Consider the following 18,038-nt stretch of genomic DNA (forward strand, 5'->3'; position numbering starts at 1 on the left):
ACCTGCCTTGTTTTAAAGTATGCTGTTTTACTAAGTAGTGGTATTATTTAATTAATAAAACTTCGTCTTAAGTCTTTGAAACAAAATAACTGATACAATTGTGCACGTTATCAATGCGACCAAATCCTGCTGAATTCTTAAAAATTAAATAAATTTTATAAACATTAAATCATTTAACCAAAATGTTTTATAACCGTAAGTGATACTTTTTATTTCTACATTTATTAGCTCTGCCCAGCATTACCCTGCACTACAAATAAAAAAAAACAAAAAAAAAACATGTAAACACTGATATGAAGCAACCAAGATTCACAAGGACCTCTGACAAGGAGGGTATGTATTTTGGACACCATCTTGCATTGTTGAAATGACTGGAGACACCTGTATGACAACGCAGATGATGGTGGTCCTGCAAAACTAGGCTTTCCTTGTCTTGTTTAACTGTTTGTTGATCAGTTTTCAAGTAGAATGTGGTGACGGATCATTATCAGGACAAAATGTTAGTCCTGGAAACACACACAGCTGTATAGAAAGAGCAGTTTATTGGTGGATGAAAGCACAACATGAGAGTAACAAGAAAGTCCCAGGATTCAGCAACGACAACACACACACACGTCATTCAACAAACACCTGACAAAGACTCCCACACACACACACGGACACTGGAACAAACACAGATCACAGCGTCGTCCGTCTTGCAGTTTTTGCTTATTCTTGTCTCTTTTTTTGTCACTCTTAGTGCATAATTGTTTGGTTTAGATACAAAATCTGTCCGTCTCTCCAGTTAACTGCTCACTAACCTGTCTCTCTCCGGTTAACTGCTTACTTTATACGTAGAGGTTACAAGATTCAGAGCTGTACATGATCATACACAATTATCATACACCACATATCATACACCAAGGAATTCAAAACACCCTGACGGTCATTCAGTCTGCAGCCTGGCTACATGTCTGTCTCTCTCTCGCTTGCTGTCTCACACACACACAAATCCAGTTTAACCCAAGGGCTCAATCTCCCATGATTTTAAAGTCTCTTTCCTCATTCCTCGTTTTCACTGAACAAAAAGTCCCAACTCCCAGCAGTTGTCCAGCAAGCCAAACCTCCAAGCCACTTTGGAGTGGGTGTTATGTGTGTGTGTGAATGTGTGTGTTTATGTATGTATCTATGTGGGTGTTTGTATTCATGGCTAAGTCAGACCCAGCGTTTCAGATCATCCAAATATCTGTATCCTCCTCTCACACTTGCAAATATGCACAGAAACAGGTTCAGTCTTGCGCTGCGTATGTGCATTCACTGCACATCTGCATGGGTTCAGTCTCTCCTTTAGGGAAAGAATATTGCATTTTTTTAAAAAAATTAAGTCTCCATCAAGTCATCTGAGCTTCCGCGTTCATGAACTTTTCTCCATGCTACCGTCGTTCTGCCACTGTTCCTGTGGTTCTCCTGCTGTGAAAAGTTCTGGTTGAGGTTATGTGAAAGGTTCTGGTCGCTGTGATTCTCTAAGTCTTCTCCTCGCGCTCCGTTTTGCGGCGTGTGATGTTCCGGGGTTTGATCTTTAGTGACAGCTCCCACAGCGCCTCCTCGGCCAGGTGATCGCTGAAGTCGTTGAAGAATGAGATGATGTCCTCGTTCCGCTTCAGCTCGTAGTGTCTGAACACAAAGAAACCAAAACATCTCAATAATCAATCACACGTCATAAGTTACTGATACTGATCATCTGGACCTTATGGCTGATGTTCTGATGCAATAAACATGGGGTGGACTGAAAAATGGAGAGCAGTCTTTGAAATGAATCATTAAAACCTTGTTCCTTTTCATTTCTGATATCTCCAAAATCCTAACTCTACAGAAAACGGGGAAAAATATCCTTTACGAGGAAATATATATAGTCAGATTGAGCGCATGTGCGTATCTTACACTGGGTCTTACACAGGCACCGGAGGGAAAAAAAACCCAAAAACAAACCAGCAGCTGGTGTCTCAGGTTGAGGAGCGAAGAGGGTGAAACTAGTGAAGAATAAAGACTGGGAAGGAAAACGTATGACTTAAAATTTTAAATACTTGGTAAACAAGGTTTCATTTTGAGATCAGACATCCATCTGAGAAACACCTGAATTAACAGCTGAGCTCCTCCCATTTTTAAAGCCCTGTTCACACTGAGATTTAGCATTTTGCTTTGCCTGGTCAAATGGACATGGCTGGGATTGGGGCCAGAAATCAGTGCTGTAAACACGCCTCCGTTTTGATTCAGCAGGTCTGTAGAATGCTGGTATTCTAGCAGCGTGGAGAATGCTGGTATTCTAGCAGCGTGGAGAATGCTGGTATTCTAGAACATGAGTTTCCGGAGAAGAATTTTGGTAGCTTTACTTTTACTCTCGCTTGTGTTTTAAAATCTGCACAGAAGACTTCTATAAATGAAAAATAAATGCAAAATGAAATTTCACTGAGGAAAAAAGGTCACGCACACTTGCTGAAAGCGTCTCATGCTGTCCAGGATGTTGAATTGCTGCCAGCGTTTGGAGAAATTCACTTTTCCATCAATGAGGTCAGGATTCCCCAAGTGAACAAACGTCAGGTCCTGCAGGATCAGCCCACTGAGAGGGGAAAAAAAAAAATAGAGGCATATTTGCCTATAAATGAGATCTGGAGTACATTAGAATATGCTCTTTGGAATAAAACATGGGTGCGCACACACACTCACAGGTAAGGGATGCAGGGAGGTTCTACGTCAGCCAATGCTGCTCTGTACGCTCTGAAAGAGGATGAGCTGTCGATCAAAGTGCAGTACTCTTCCAGACCCTGAGCGAGAATGAGAAGAGACACATATATAGTCAGGTTCTGTCCACTCTTCACATATCAGTGGACAATGGGACTAAAAAAAACTTGCAAAACACATCTGACTGACCTCTGATGTCTGTTTCTGCCACTCCAGTCTCCTGATGGGTGCAGAGTCCAGAGCCGACAGAATGGCCAGATATGAGTTGAAGTTGTTCAGCTTCCTCAAGTGCTACAAACAGCATTTACATAAATATGAACAAACCTAACTGCATCAACGCTCATTAAGGCTGTTCTCTGAGGTGGATGTAGGCGCAGACTGCGTGTGTTTAAAGTGAACATTTATTTACCTTCATGATCTTGATAAACTTGAGCAGAAGCTTCTCTCTGTCCTGAGCTTTCTCCTGCTGGATGATTATAGAGCGCACCCTGGTGGACAAAAGAGCAGTTAGAGTAGTGTTCGTCAGTTGAGGTCATATAGTATAGTCTAGAGCTTCTAGGGCATACACCCTATACAATCCACAGTGGAGTAGCACACGGCATACTACAGTATGCTCCACAGTGTACTAGCATTGGCTGTAGGCTGCAAGAATTGTATGTATAGGGTGCCAGCACTGTACTCTGTATGTATTGTGCAAGCATAATTTAAAGCTTGGTGGGTTCAATGCTAGCAATAATATTGGGTTGGTGGGGGGTATGCAGGGAGTTGTATACAAGTGCAGCATGTGCAGTGTGTTAGCTGCAGATGTAGTGTGTGTTTGAAGTGTACCAGTAGCTCATGTTGTTGAAGTGCTCTGTGAACTGAGTCAGATTGGGACTCTTCTCTTCATTCTGCTCCTTCGCCCACAGCAGAACCTCAGGAATCTAGAGAGAGGGAGTAAGAGAGAGAAAGAGAAAAAGACAAATGATGTCTCTAGTTACATCCTACATAACCAGATCCACATACCACAACAGAATTAGTCTGTGTCTACAGCTGTGTGTGTGTTGTGTGTCTGTGAGTGTATACCTCAATCTTATAGAAGAGTTCAGCGTCCAGAAGTGTGAGTTGGTCAGCGATCTCATGACTGCGGAAATCATGCAGTGTGCCAGGTCTGGAAAGAAATGTAACAATGATGTGTGAAAAGTAAGTGGGTACTGATAAAACAACACAAAAACAGGTTCTAATATATATGTGTGGTGTGTGTGTGTGTGTACCTAGCGGAGACCCCTCGTGCAGCGAGGGGTTTGAGAATTTGTGTGTGTCGTTGTAGTCTCTTCTGTTCCACTTTATCTAGAATGTTTTTGCGGAGAACACGAGCCAGACTGAGTTCTCCGTTACACACCAACCGAAACACCAGCTCCATCAGCAGCCTCAGGATATCCTCCGTCAGCTCCACAAGACTGAAATACACACACAGATGAGGTAACATTCAACCGCAGCAACATTTTTAATTTAACATTTATTTATTTTAGTGTGTCAATCTATTAAAACATTTATTTTGTGACGTAAACAAAAATCACAAGTTAAAATGCTAGTATTTCCTTGTATTTTGGAAGACAGATAAGGCTAATGTGTAGAGTAATATCATAGCTCCAGTTTAAACTAAAGAAGAAGAAATATCCCAATGTAATCAATCAGCCAAAGACATGAGTAAACAATAAAATATGGATTATCAACTACATCTGAGCATTGAGTATGACGGGTTATGTCTTATTTTACACAAAATCCTACCACTAAATATGCATCCTAATAATCAAGTGCCTCACCAGAGCTCGTCGACCACCCTCACCAGCACGAAGAATGTGTTCTTGCTGACCCGCTTCTTAAACGTGTCTGGACTGTGGCAGAAATGAGTGTATGTGCACCGCCGTTAAAGAACCAAACATCTACCACAAAGAACTTCGGGATTCAGTGTTTGTTTTCCCAACTTGCGACCGAATAAGCAGCCTAAAGAACTTTACAGAACATCTCTGGTACAGAAGGGTCTAAATTCACCTGTTTTTCATTTTGAGGGAGTGAAGCAACGAACTCACAATTTGCATTTCACAGACATTTTCCTGTGCACATTGCTCTGACGTCATTTGTCAACAGATAACATCATTGGTTTGTTTTGACTGGATGCGCAAATAGATTAGACCTTTGTTTTTTGCATGACGAAGGATTAAATATCATCGCTGTCCATTTAAAAACATGCCTCTCCGTTCTGTGGATTTTTTGTTTACAACATCATTTGAACACAGCAGTCTGTGTCCTACACATTGTGTAAAAATGTAATGATGAACAGACCAATAGAAATGCTCCAAAATAAAATGTTTTTTCCATTGAAAGTTTTATCCATCTCCTGTAAAAGTTACTATTGTGAAACATATATATATATATATATATATTTTTTTTTTTTTTCCATTGGACAGCAACGATATTCATGTGAATAGAGTTAGGCCTCGGTCACGTTCAGGACTCCCACAGAACAGGTATGATTGCAGTGCTGCAGTGACGCTGAAGAATTTGTGTTGTGTTAATGTGTGCTGTGCTGGTATGAGTGCACCAGAGACAGCTGTACTCCAGGAGTTTTTAAATGCCTAAGTGTCACAGCTGGCCCAAACTACAATGATAAGCTACTGTCTCTGACTTTACGTCTACAGTGTGGACAATTTTGAGACACACTCTTTAAAAACTCCAGTTAGCACTGCTGTGACTGATCCACTCGTACCAGCGCAGAGCACACACTAACCCACCACTGCCATGTTAGTGTCACAGCAGCGCTGAGAATGATCCACCACCCAAATCATACCTGCTCTGTCAGGGTCCAGTGAGGGTCCTGAACACTGAAGTGTAGAGTAGGCAATCAAAGTATGCTGACCAGCAGACACAGACACAGACACAGACACACACACACACACACACACACGGTAAAGGATATCTGTAGTGTAGTTTGGTGATGAGGTCTTCAGGTGTGATGAAGGTTCTGTAGGTTGTCAGAAAAGCTTCACAGTACAAAACCAAATCTGTAACACAAACAGAACAGAACTCCTGAAGTGAGGTGGAGCAGCAGATCTAATTTATCTATTTATTTATTTATTTTTTCCGCCTCAGAGCAGGGTGGACACCCACGTCTAAACTGAGAGGAGTTCCTTCATGCTCCTTGCTCAAACACATGTGCCATTTATATCTGAGCTCAAGCTGTCTGACTCAGAGCTGGGAATGATCACCTTGCCGTGTAATTCAGGTGAGGATAAAGTCCACATGTAATTGTACATTAGCAGTGAGTGCACACCAACACAACGTATGGACTCGGATGACCACAACTGCCTAAATGCTGACATGTTATATTTGTGATTTCATTAGCTTTAATCGCAGCTGTTTTAACAGTCAACACAAACCCACTTTATAAGCTACTGAAAAGATAAACCTGACATCACCGTTCATGAAAACACTGTGTTCGGATCAGCTCATTAATTAAAACCTTCTCTGTGATGGGACTGAACAATGACGGGCAGCTGCTGCGGTGCTGCATTTTGGGGAGAGGATTCTCCCTCAGAACTGTCTGGCAGCAGCTGACCCCACTTCACAATGCACACGGATGGCATGATGCTTGCAACCTAAAACAAGGCATAAACTGTCCACACTGCTGAGAAGGGAGATTATATTTATACATGCACACAGCCGCATGTAACATGAGCAAAATCATCCAAACACGGCACGAAGCATATAAAGGATTAGAAACGAATATTAACAAATGTATGGTCAATTAAAAAAATAATAATAAAAACAAAAAACACAGAGGTAAAGAATTACCTTTGCGATCTGTTTCAGTGGCGTGGACTAAGAGAATATCGCTGGAGCCGGCTCGGACATCAGGCCCATCATCACCCTGTTAGAAAGAGAGAGAGAAGATATTACTGCAGACCAGTCAAGTCTGGCCCAATGAGCCAGCTCCCTATAACACTGCACCAGCTGAGTGTGTGTGTGTGTGTGTGTGTGTGTGGACTGAAATCTGCCTCTGCAGAACACACACATACACTCATACACTCACACACACACAATTTCTCCAGCCCTCGTCTTTTTATATAGCCAACTTCAGATTGAGCATAAAAGTTTGCTGTATGAAATTAAATTAAATAAACATTAAACACACACACACAGCTGCTGCTGGCAGGCTGCTGCAGCCATGGCACACACTCTGAATGCAGTATGAGTGAAAGACTAGTGATGTGCAGTACACGGTGTTGGCCAGCAGAGAGAGACACATTTCACTCAAAAATTAACAAATAGGTGGACTACAGTCTTAACTGTAGAACTACACAGTGCACCTGTACAGTTAGTGGAGCTGATAAACATAACAGTGAGGGCAGAAACAAGGGGGTGATTTTAATGTTATGGCGTACATCATGTCTGCTTTGCTAGATTATGGGACAGACATATTAAAAATTTACTGTGTGACTGATCTGCATTGTTTGCTTAAACCACATCAATACATGGATCCAGAACTGGTCACTGTGCGTCCATCTTTGACATTGAATCTGATGATCAAATAGACTGATTCTGAGAGTGTGTGTGTGTGTGTGTGTGTTTGCAAGGGGCTGAGGGTTGTGATATGAAGTATAACTAGCTTTTACTTCAGTTGTTTGCATTGCTAAATCATATAGTGGTGTGTATGAACGGACCTCTGCTTTGAGAGTAATGCGATTCATGATTTCCTTGTGATCCACAAGAGAAAGTTCATCGATGTCCTCCTTAACATGGCTTGAGTCTGTAGACTTCAATCTGAAACACAATATGTAATGTTAAACAGAAACAAACACCCACATACATACATACACACACACATATATATATATCTCCTGTACCTGTCTTTTGCTAATGCCTCCTTGCTGTTGGACGGAGGTATGTGGGGGGCAGCGTCCTGATCTGTGTCATCACAGTGGGTGGGCGTGTCCTGTAGAAACAGGAAAAAAAAAAAAAAAAAAAATCAAGCTAACCTCATACAAATTGTTATGCTTCTGTGTCAAACTCTGTTTAAAAAAAAATTATAATAAATAAATAAAACTTGCAACAAGAAGCCAGACCACATGGGAAAACCCTGCCGTATCCTACAAAGGGTTCTTTTACTGATGCCAAAGAAGAACCCACTTTGGGTTCTGTAAAAGAAAAACAAAAGTCTTAAGATTTTTGCCAATATGTTTAAATGGATATTTATGGAACCAAAAGTGATCCTTCTAAGGCATCGCTCAAAAAGCCTTTGGAGCACCTTTATTTTTAAGAGTGTAATTGCAGATCGACAAGTATTAATGCTCACAACCACGTAAGGCTCTTGCGTAGTCAACATAGGAGCATACATTTCCCATCAGTACACTCACACACAAATACTTACTGAGTGGTGTGAGGTGTCTCCGTTGGCCTGTGTAGCAGAGTACAAGTTCACATACTCTCCCTCTCCAACTTCATCATTGGCACTTTCGCTCTATAGTGAGAGGATGGACAGAAAAAAAAAACCTCAGGTACACAAACAAAAAACAAACAAAGAAACCCAAAAATCCCAATGCAAATAAATCTAAAAGATGTTCAATAAAGAACAGGGAATGTTCTAGATGTACTGATGATACCCATTGTATGTTCAGAAAAGCACCATCAAGCGTTTTCATGGGGATAATTTAAGTATATGGCCCAACCATAATGCTTCAACATGCTCAGAGGAGAATACTAAGCCACAAGACACAACGTGAAGGACATTCTGCCCTGGATAATGCTAAAGATAGACAAAATAAGATTTCAAACCGAGTCTGAGGAACAGAGAAAGCAATGTGAGGAACAGAGAAAGCAATGTGGGAGAGAGAGAGAGAGAGAGAGAGAGAGATTGATTGGAAAGATTACAGTCAGTGGATAGGGGCAGAAGCGACCTGCAGTAACTCGTCAAGAACAGCAGCAAGAACATTCCAACCCAGCCCACTCTCTCTCACACACACAGTCCAACATGTTTCCCGAGGAGAGCAGGAAGTATCCCCCTGTTCAATTCCGTCTGAGGAATTCCGGAATGCGAACATTCCACAGAGACCCTAGGGGGTGGGAGAAAGAAATTGAGTACTCGACCATGTGGTGTCTTACTTCACATGGCCAGAAGTAAACACTGTGCTTGACCCCCTTGTGTGAGAACCATATGGACATCTCTCTCTCTCACACACGTTTGCTTTTTTTTTTTCCTTTGGCTGAAAATCCATTATTTTAAAATGATTTTTCAACAAGAGCTGCTAAGGTAAAGCAGAGAGTTGACTGTGTGCTCATCCCTCAGTTTTAAGGCCTTGGTACACTTTCGACCAAAGTGGACTCAACAAACACAAACACGAGCTTGGTGGCTTTGTCGTAGTGGTGGGAAAAAGAAAGAATGGCACAGCCATTCTTTCCAAAAACTCAGAAGAGACTGAATCTGATTTTAAGAAGTCCCATGTTGTCCTTCATGTTGTTCTGCACAGACAGAGACTTTCTAAACTGGAACCTCACCAAAGCAGCAAAGTTTTCAGTCACAATGTGTTCTGAGTAACTACAGTGAACATACCCTACAGGGAAGCTATCCGGCTAAAGCAAATCAAACTGAGGCAAAAAATGCTGGGGGTGTCCCCAGAGACACACCATGTGTGGAAAATTCTCAGAGTTTAAAGTCGAGTTTACGTGTCCCGAGGGCTCAGAGGACCTGTAAAGAGATGACAATACGACACGCCATGATTTCCCTCAGGCAGCTGGAGATAAACTCCCGAGTGTCTTTTTTATAACAAGGGAAAAACGTGGTTACTCCAGCAGCATGTTTCAGTTTGACACATCTCCAGCAGGGGGTGCAATGAGAGAATGGTTCTCCTAGCTTTACATTTATGTTTAAGTATTTTTGAAATTTGTGAAACAACAACTGTGGCAGATGTATGTGAAGATTTGGGCTGCTTACCATACACTAATTACTATATAATATATAATATGAACTAACATTAAGTGAGAATTCAATAGGCTTACACTAAATATTAACATATCAACTGTTGCTACGATAACGTACATCATACCAAGCTACAGCTGCAAAATACTCCGCCATTTTTTTTTTTCACAGGTTGAAGCGCAAATATCTCCCTCCATACTACATAGTGCACAGTGTATGTCATAAAATAATCAATCAATAAGCTTCACATCCCTCTGTCTAACATTTAGTGCACTATATGTAGGGAATAGGGCACTATTGGGGACAGAGCCAACATTTTTCTGGATGAGAAAAGCTGCTCCCTTTCCGTTTCCTGTTGGAGTGTGGGACAATAGTGTCCATCACCACCATCATAACCTGACTGGCTCCAAGTATGCACTGTGGATTTTTTTTTTTAGTATACTCAACTTTGACATTTGTGACTATGCTACATAATACTAATTTTAACTCATTCTGAATTGTGTTCCAGTATGTATAAAGTGCACAGTTGGGATGCGGCTTCAGTCTCACATATGTCCATGGGGTCAGAATGATGAACCTGAGGCTACTGCAGTCCTGGCCACTCTCGTTCCTTGAGCCCTTTTGGCTTCTACGGTTCTGGAGGGACAATTTTAGTAGAAGCTCCTCACGTGTGCTTAGCTCTGATCCTGGATCAGCATGTATCTGCTCCATGTACTGCATGCTCACAACCCATGTGCTACAGGGCTGACCAGAGGAGAGGGCTTTAAACAGACCAAAACTTCCACTCCAAACCCCTACATACAGATTAAGGGGGTTTTAGATAAGCGTGTGGGTCAGAGACTTAAAAACTTAAACCCAGATAAACGCAGAACAGATTAGATAAAGAGCTCAGGTCTGCCTCTGGCCAGCCGCACACTAAGACCCCAAAGGGCGGGTTCAGAGCAGAGGAGCATAAACAACCTTAAAACAGGGCTTAAACAACACTTGAAAATCAATCTCTAGGGAAACATCAGCGCCCAGACATGAGACGCTCATGAGAAATGCACAGGAAACTCTCGAGTGCACCACAAAGCTGACCACATACATTAAAAGGGCAGGAATCCAGCACATCAGCCCTTTACAAGCCACAACTGCCACTACTGAACACACTGTGTATATATTTAGAACCCAATATATCTGAAAGTGGATTCAAAGGAACCAATAAAAGGAGAACTGACAATGAGCATAAGCAGCAGGAACAAAGGCAACCCACCACAGCATCCAAAAAAAGACAAATGCAGAAATATTTCAGAGAAAATAACAGAGAAACCACGCAGCAAACATACACCTCCTGGAATAAACACAGCCCACAGCAGGACACCCTCAGACTGTAGGTCCTGTGCACTAACTGCTACTTAAAAGTACAACTAAGGTTTTAACGTCCATTTAAGGACTTTAAGTTATGTCCCTCAGGGTTGAAGTGACAACTGAGTACCTTTCACAGCTGTCCTCACAGTCTATTTCAGTTTTCAACTTTTCCTGTGCACTGCTATTAGCAGAAATATGACATATTATAGTGTGCTCTCTGTAGTGTGTATGATGTGTTTGTGTTGTTAAAAATAGTAATAACAAGTAATGACTTCAGCGTTAACATGTAAATGCATGTGATTAATCTGTAAACTTTAATGCGTTCCATATTTTTTTTCCATTTTACGAAATTTTTGCCACAGCATCCTCCCATGAATAGTATAGTGACATTTTAGCAGTTTTATTAAGAACACATCACTGCTATAGTTCAAAAGGTAGAATACATTAATTTTACTCTTACCATCTCTCTCTATTTCACACACAAAAACTGCTGTGAGACATTGGGCAATTGTTTTTGGTACTACCCAGCTTAACCCACACATTTATCTCTTATAAAGTTGCTGAAGCTGGAATATGAAGGTGTTTTATTGTCTGAGCTGTACGCTGCAATTTCCTCTATTAAAGCTGGTGTCCGAGCTTCTTTAAACCTCTCCCTGAAACTTTTACTCAGCAAACTAAGAGATTCTAATTCAAATGCCATAAAAACTACTCTAAAATGTTAATAATAATAATAAAGTAAAAAAAACAAACAAAACGGTTGTCTCTAACCCGCATGTCATGTACACACACTAGCACTAATCACAGAATTTTGTGAAAAACATTTTTAATTGACGGACTGATATATAATAAGAACCTGGTTGTGATTTTTGTCATGTCACAAATAACAGAATCTGATGACGGCACCTGATTTGACTGGTCGTCACTCACCATGGGCGTGGTCAGAGAGGCGTGGCCACTGAGGAAGGAGTTAGACACAGAGAGGCTGAGGTCGAGAGCAGGCTCCACCTCCTCTGGAACACCAGTGGAAGGAGGGAGAAGAGAGAGAGAAGATGAAGAGGAGGAGGAAGGAGAGGAAGAGTGAGATGCCTAGAGAGACAGGAGGAAAGAGTAGGACAGAATGAAGGGGAAAGGAGGACAGAGAAATTGAAAGAAAGAAAGAAAGAAAGAAAGAAAGAAAGAAAGAAAGAAAGGAAATGGAATAAACAGAGTAAGAAAGACGTACACAAGCTATTACAAACTACGCAGAAGAAAAGTTAAATACGACTAGTTCGAACAGAGAGAGTGGTAGTGTGTGTGTGTGTGTGTTTAAGAGAGTGATAGAGCAAAAGAGATAGAGAGAATGGAACGAAAAAGGAGTACAGGGCAGTTGAATACCAAAATAAGTAAAGGTTCTCACAGTTACTGATGACTTATTTATCTGCATCTATAACATTGTACGCAAAATATATATACCACCCCCCCTCTTGCCCACACACACACTACTGATTAGGGGCAGTGAACACACACACAACCCTCATCAGTCAACTCCATGCCCAGGTAATAGCTGGAAGTTTTAGTCATGGATGTTAAGGGGGGATAAAGTTCCCTGTTTTTCTTTGTGTATGTCTGTGTGTGCTCACTGCCACTGTGTCTGTGTGCGGTTTCACTGTCATGAATGAGTTAAATGAGTCTAAATCTCTCCAAGTGGATTAAAAAGGCATCACTTGTACTCTCTGTCTCTCTCCAGAGAAGACGTCTACCTGCTGCTGCTTCACTCTTCAATGGGAGAAGATATTTTCAGTCATTAATCACCTAATCAATCATTAATCAATGACCTCTCTGTGCCCTCCCTCCATCCTTTGATCTGTTCACCCAGCAGCTCACAAAGGTTTACTTGCAGGTTCCACGGTTTGACTTGTGGCCTTTAGGGGTTTAACCTCGACCCACGCTGTGGTCTCCACCGGCTGAACCATTAATCACTGAGAATAACACACATTTGTGTGTATGCATGTGTAAGACAGGGTGTGAGAAGAACATGTGTGTGAGAGAGAGGGTTGTGCAAACGTGACTAACCTACATATGCTTCATCCAATCAAAAGAGCCATCAAGCTCTAATTATTCATGTGTCTATACCATGTATATAAATTACAAAAATAACTCAACAACTAATTATTAAATGATATAATAAACAACCAATAGTGTTTGTTTTGTGTTTCTACCTCTTCCCTTTCTACAGATTCTCTAATTGTCATTCCTCCACACATTTACTCCTTCCCTCAGTCATATGTGGAGAGAACTGAGAGACATGCGACTGGTCATTTCCTGTGGGAGCAGGCAATAGTAGCTGCGATATGGAGACAATCGATGAGCGACAGGTGACAGTTTGAAGTTTTCTTAAAAAAGCTACACAACCACATGACAAATGTGTGTGAACGAAGGGTCAAACCTCTGTTTCTCACAATTAAATTAATTCCATTTAGAAATGTGCAATGGATGGACACAAACAACTGTGGATGTGGTCAGACCTGAAGCAAGAGTGGAGCACTGTGAGTGTTGTTGATCTGATTGGGACAGTCCTGTTTAATTTCTGAACTCTGAAATCAGGTTGATAGCTGTTTTGATAAAAATAAATGAAAGGGTGGGCTTATATTTGCCCAGTGCTGTATCATCAAGTGTGTTTCAGGATGTGTGGAGCATGCTCGGTGTGTGTGTGTGTGTGTGTGTGTGTACCAGCTGTCTCTGTTTTGGGGGCAGGGCGGGTGGTGGCGTGGCCTCGTGGACTGAATCCGAGCTGCTGTAGGTCTCATGGATGCCGTACACCTCTTGGAAATGTTTGTTCCTCCGCTGTTCATAAATCCGTTCACTCTGTGGCGTCTGGTAGAAGACACATGGCTGTGGCTCTGAGTAATCCTCCACAAACTGCATGTACTGCAGAACTGCACACAGACAAAACACACACCATAAACTGCACTGTTACACACAACACACACCGCAGAGACCAGTCCCATACCTCGGGATTGTGAAGTTCACTCTAACATGGCCAGAGAAAGGACAGATTAAGAGTTCTTACTGGTTCTGCTCTTTTTCTCAGGTAAAGGTGGAGGGCTGTCACTAAAGTCATAGGGAGACTGGTCCTCGGTCCCGTTGCACTCTGCTCCAGGAGGTGTTGGAGTGACCAGAGGAAATGGTGGCGTGTCATCCTCCATCACATTGTCAGAGAAGAAGGGAAAACTCTCATGCTGCTGACAGGACGAGAGAATGGGAGCCGAGCGACGCTTCTTTTGCGGCAGAGCTGGCGGCTGCTCCCCATTAGTCACTCCGGCAGAAGAGGGCGGAGTCCAATTTTCCAGAGAGCTCTGGCTAGTTAGAGGGGCGCTGAAACGGGAGTTGGTGTGGCCAGGAGATGGAGACTCAACAAGGCATTCCGGAAGAGGGCTCAGGCTGGGAACTGGGGGAAATGGTAACGGCTCAGAAACAGAGAGATCCTGATGGAGGAAGTCATAGTCTGGATCGTATACGTCTGTGTTGTCTACACAGAGAGAGAGAGAGAGAAACGAAAGAAAAGGATGTGATGTGAAGGGGATTTGTTTTCTCAAGTGATTAAGATTAAGTGTGTCCGGGGCTTAAGGTGGTTGTGTTGCAGTATCACTGGCTTCAGTTTAAATACAGTAACACTGTGTATGTGTGTGTGTGCGTGCGTGTTTGTGTGTATACCAAGCGTCTCGCAGCTGGTGTTTCGTGAGCACTGGCCGCTGTCTCTCTCCAGAGATGAAAGCTGATCATCTGATTTGCTGAGTTTTCCCATGCTGTTGCATGGTGAGAGGCGGGGCGAATCCCCACCGTATGATTGGCTGCCGCCAGAAAAACGTCGCTGGAGGTGGTCCACCTCATATTCCTGCATTTTTTACCATACAAAACACAATCAACAACAACAAACAATTAAAGACGTGTGCCTGAAGAGACATCTGAAGTATTGAAGCTAAAAAACAAAAGTGCAGAGAGTGAAGGATTCCAACTAAAAGAGGCTGGATGAAGCCAGAGGTCAAATCAGAAAGAACCACATGTCGCCTCTTTGGCTATTGTAATACAAACATTCAAGGCTCCTGGGTGGGTTACGGACCTGTTTATGAGCTCCATGCGTCAAGTTGAGGCCGCAGTTGCTCCTGCTCATGGGGGCTATGACAGCTACACGGGTAGGGGACGATGCAGACTGGCGTTTTTTCGGGGGTAGAGCTGGTGGGCTGCAGGACAAAAAAGTTAAGTTTAAAATGCAACCTGATTAAATGAGCTTCTTAATTTTGCTCTCTCTTTCACAAACACACACACACACACACTACAGAGAAGAGTTAGTGAGGGCTGGGGGTAGGAATTCACACTCACCCACATTCATACCAAAGAAAGAAACACACTTGTTCACAAACAACAAGGTTGGAGGCAGTTTCTGTGTGTTTCAGAATCACTAACACGCCTCTGAAGTTCAGCGTGGTCACCAGGAAAACGAGGGAGCTGACCAATCACAAACTATCAGGAAGGCAGGGATTAGAAGGGGGCGGAGCACTCGTTTGTCAATCATGCAAATTGGCTTCAATCAGGATTCATCCCTGATTGGCTGGCATTCCTCAATGTGCGCTTGGGAGCTGAACACACATTGGTTCATAATCACATGCATGTTACTGATCCCCTCCAATTAAGAGGGCTGAGGGGCGGATCTGCATTATGTCACAATGCACACAGAGCACCCCATTGGCTGACGTACGTTTCCATCAGAGCGGCCTTCCACTGCCCACTGACAACAGGATCGGAGCACAACTGCATCCTGCTCCTGGCCCAGGACAACGAAACGAGGACCAAGCAGAGAGACAGTGGAGCAGGATGACCACACGAGCCCAGAGCACATGAAACAAAAGGGGTAAAGACCAGAGGAAAAAAAAATGAAATACAGAAACACAAAAATAATAAGGACAACAGACAAGTTAGAAGATGAGAGAGAGAGAGAGAAAGAGATAGAGGACATACAAATATTCACATTCAGTATGACAAACAGAATCCACAGATTCCTTGCTTTCACGCTGATACTAAAATGAATGTAGCTGTAATCTGTATCTTTAAATGTATCTGTGGGCAGGGCATGAACCAGTCAATTAAAGGATCATTTATACTTCCTTTACGTAAATAAACAAATATACCCATTTCAAAGGTTGTATCTGCCACTGCCCACATACTTCTATGTGTTTGTTACCTGAATGTTAAGTAATACATCCACTAGAGCAGGGTTTTTCAAACCCTGGGTCACAACCATTGGTTGGGTCGCCAGCAAAAAAAGGTAGCAGAGAAAAATAATAATAATTAAATTATTTAATTTAAGGTTAGTGTTAGGTACATAAACACAAAATAAACATGTACACACACTCCCCCTTCTGTAAGTTATAAGTTATGCTGCAACCAGGCTGTTGCTGTTCTCACTTTAAGGGTGAATCCCACTTCTTATATTTACCCCTACCCCTTGTTTTCATGTGTCATCCTTGGAATAGAGATACATGGTGTAGTGGTTTCTCTCCGAAACGGCCGGCCCTTCAAGAACCTGATGTGTCATCGGAACACCAATAAAACTGAGAAGTTCTTCATCCCAAGTTCACCGGTGCTCTTAAGGTAGCGCTAGCTGTGCACTAGTCTGCAGCAATCAGCAGAGCAATATCTGCTGGACATTAAGTAAATCTAAGGTGTCAGTACTGTTTAACAATCATATATTAATCAACCACTCTTATCTTTTCTTTGATCTGAAGCTGAATTCACATTCCCCCCTAACCTCAATATTCTGCCTTAAAATGTTGCAGTAAATGTTAGGCACTAGAATGTAATTGATTCAACATTTAAGGTGGAACTGGAAATTTACTAGCTACCTACTGAACCATCAGTGAACCTGTAGTGATGTTTTAAGTTTTAGGAGGAAAAGAGTCATAATACATTGAAACTACAGTTTTGTTAGCGACGACAGAAGCCCTGTTCTCTTTATAACAGATCTGTGGAGCATCACAATGATTTTGAAGTGGTAATTTTAAGGTAAACATATTTCATAATTTTCCATTAAACATAGATAAACAAATAGTTTTTAATGGAGAAAATACTGTCATTTTTGATGAACAAAAAGGCCAACATCAGTTATATTTCATTTGATAATGTAGTAAATGAAGTAAATATTTTTGTTGCCTGGGCAGCAATAACAATCAATGGACAAAATATAGGTTGCTTAAAAAAGAAAAAAAAATCCCTGTACTAGAGGCCACAGTCAAGTCTCTGATGATGACGACAACATCCATGGCAACAATGGAGGAGGTGGGGATAATGTAGAGTTACTTACTATAAATGAGATGAAAGAGGCAGTGGTGTAAGTGGTGGCGGTCTGTGAGGCCATTAAACACTTTGGGGCATGTGGACGGAAAACTTTTAATTTAAAAATGGTCGTGTTTCACTCGAACTATCGCCTACACTTCCCCACGATTTCCATTGGTATTGCTCACTTCCCTCTGTATCCATAAGCTTTTTTTTGCGGAGGAAATGAAAGCAGAATATGGACAGAGGGCTTCATATTTGTATTTAACGTTGAACGCGAATGAGCCTTAAGACGGTTAAAATGGTTCTTCTCTTTCTATAGGACATGAAGGAGGTGCAGAATGCCCTCCTTTGCCCTGGAGTCTGCATCAGGCACTGAAAAGTGCTAAGCAGCAGTCTCTTCATCACAGACATTCCTCTTTCATGTGTTTCACTACTGCAGTTCTATTTACGTTTCTGTGAAGCAACACTGAATGAGAGAGGAAAAGAGCACTTCTGCTTTGCAACCCACAGACAATAAGGATAGAGGTAGGTGTATGTGTGTGTGTGTGTGTGTACACATGGGTTGAATCTATTGCAAGAAATGGAGTCATGTTTATAGTCATGGTCCTTGAAAAGCTATTATTAAGTTGAAGGGGAGTTTATTACATTACTTCATATCTTCATCAACTAATACTACAACAGAACAGAGCTGCGCAAACACCACAGT

At 42.0% G+C, this 18,038-nt stretch overlaps 1 protein-coding gene across 2 annotated transcripts in view; it reads right to left on the reverse strand.

The window, feature by feature from the left end:
* Nucleotides 1-358: 358 nt before the first annotated feature.
* Nucleotides 359-18,038, reverse strand: part of rapgef1b (Rap guanine nucleotide exchange factor (GEF) 1b) — a 38,637-nt gene continuing 20,957 nt past the window's right edge. Inside the window, exons 7-25 of one of the 2 annotated variants that reach the window (XM_066645725.1) lie at nt 15,756-15,821; nt 15,120-15,240; nt 14,714-14,894; nt 14,070-14,528; nt 13,730-13,935; nt 8,129-8,218; nt 7,605-7,693; nt 7,422-7,521; nt 6,553-6,628; nt 5,675-5,762; nt 4,524-4,613; nt 3,972-4,157; nt 3,784-3,868; nt 3,547-3,641; nt 3,128-3,206; nt 2,908-3,009; nt 2,704-2,801; nt 2,468-2,596; nt 359-1,653 (exon numbers count right to left, since the gene is read on the reverse strand). In XM_066645725.1, coding sequence (XP_066501822.1) covers nt 1,503-1,653; nt 2,468-2,596; nt 2,704-2,801; nt 2,908-3,009; nt 3,128-3,206; nt 3,547-3,641; nt 3,784-3,868; nt 3,972-4,157; nt 4,524-4,613; nt 5,675-5,762; nt 6,553-6,628; nt 7,422-7,521; nt 7,605-7,693; nt 8,129-8,218; nt 13,730-13,935; nt 14,070-14,528; nt 14,714-14,894; nt 15,120-15,240; nt 15,756-15,821 — 2,491 coding nt within the window. In that variant the 3' untranslated portion in view covers nt 359-1,502. The remainder of the gene's footprint in view (nt 1,654-2,467; nt 2,597-2,703; nt 2,802-2,907; nt 3,010-3,127; nt 3,207-3,546; nt 3,642-3,783; nt 3,869-3,971; nt 4,158-4,523; nt 4,614-5,674; nt 5,763-6,552; nt 6,629-7,421; nt 7,522-7,604; nt 7,694-8,128; nt 8,219-13,729; nt 13,936-14,069; nt 14,529-14,713; nt 14,895-15,119; nt 15,241-15,755; nt 15,822-18,038) is intronic. The other variant, XM_066645724.1, reaches the window with a different exon arrangement.

This window comes from Hoplias malabaricus, chromosome 15 (genome assembly GCF_029633855.1).
Source record: "Hoplias malabaricus isolate fHopMal1 chromosome 15, fHopMal1.hap1, whole genome shotgun sequence".
Classification (NCBI taxonomy): Eukaryota; Metazoa; Chordata; class Actinopteri; order Characiformes; family Erythrinidae; genus Hoplias; species Hoplias malabaricus.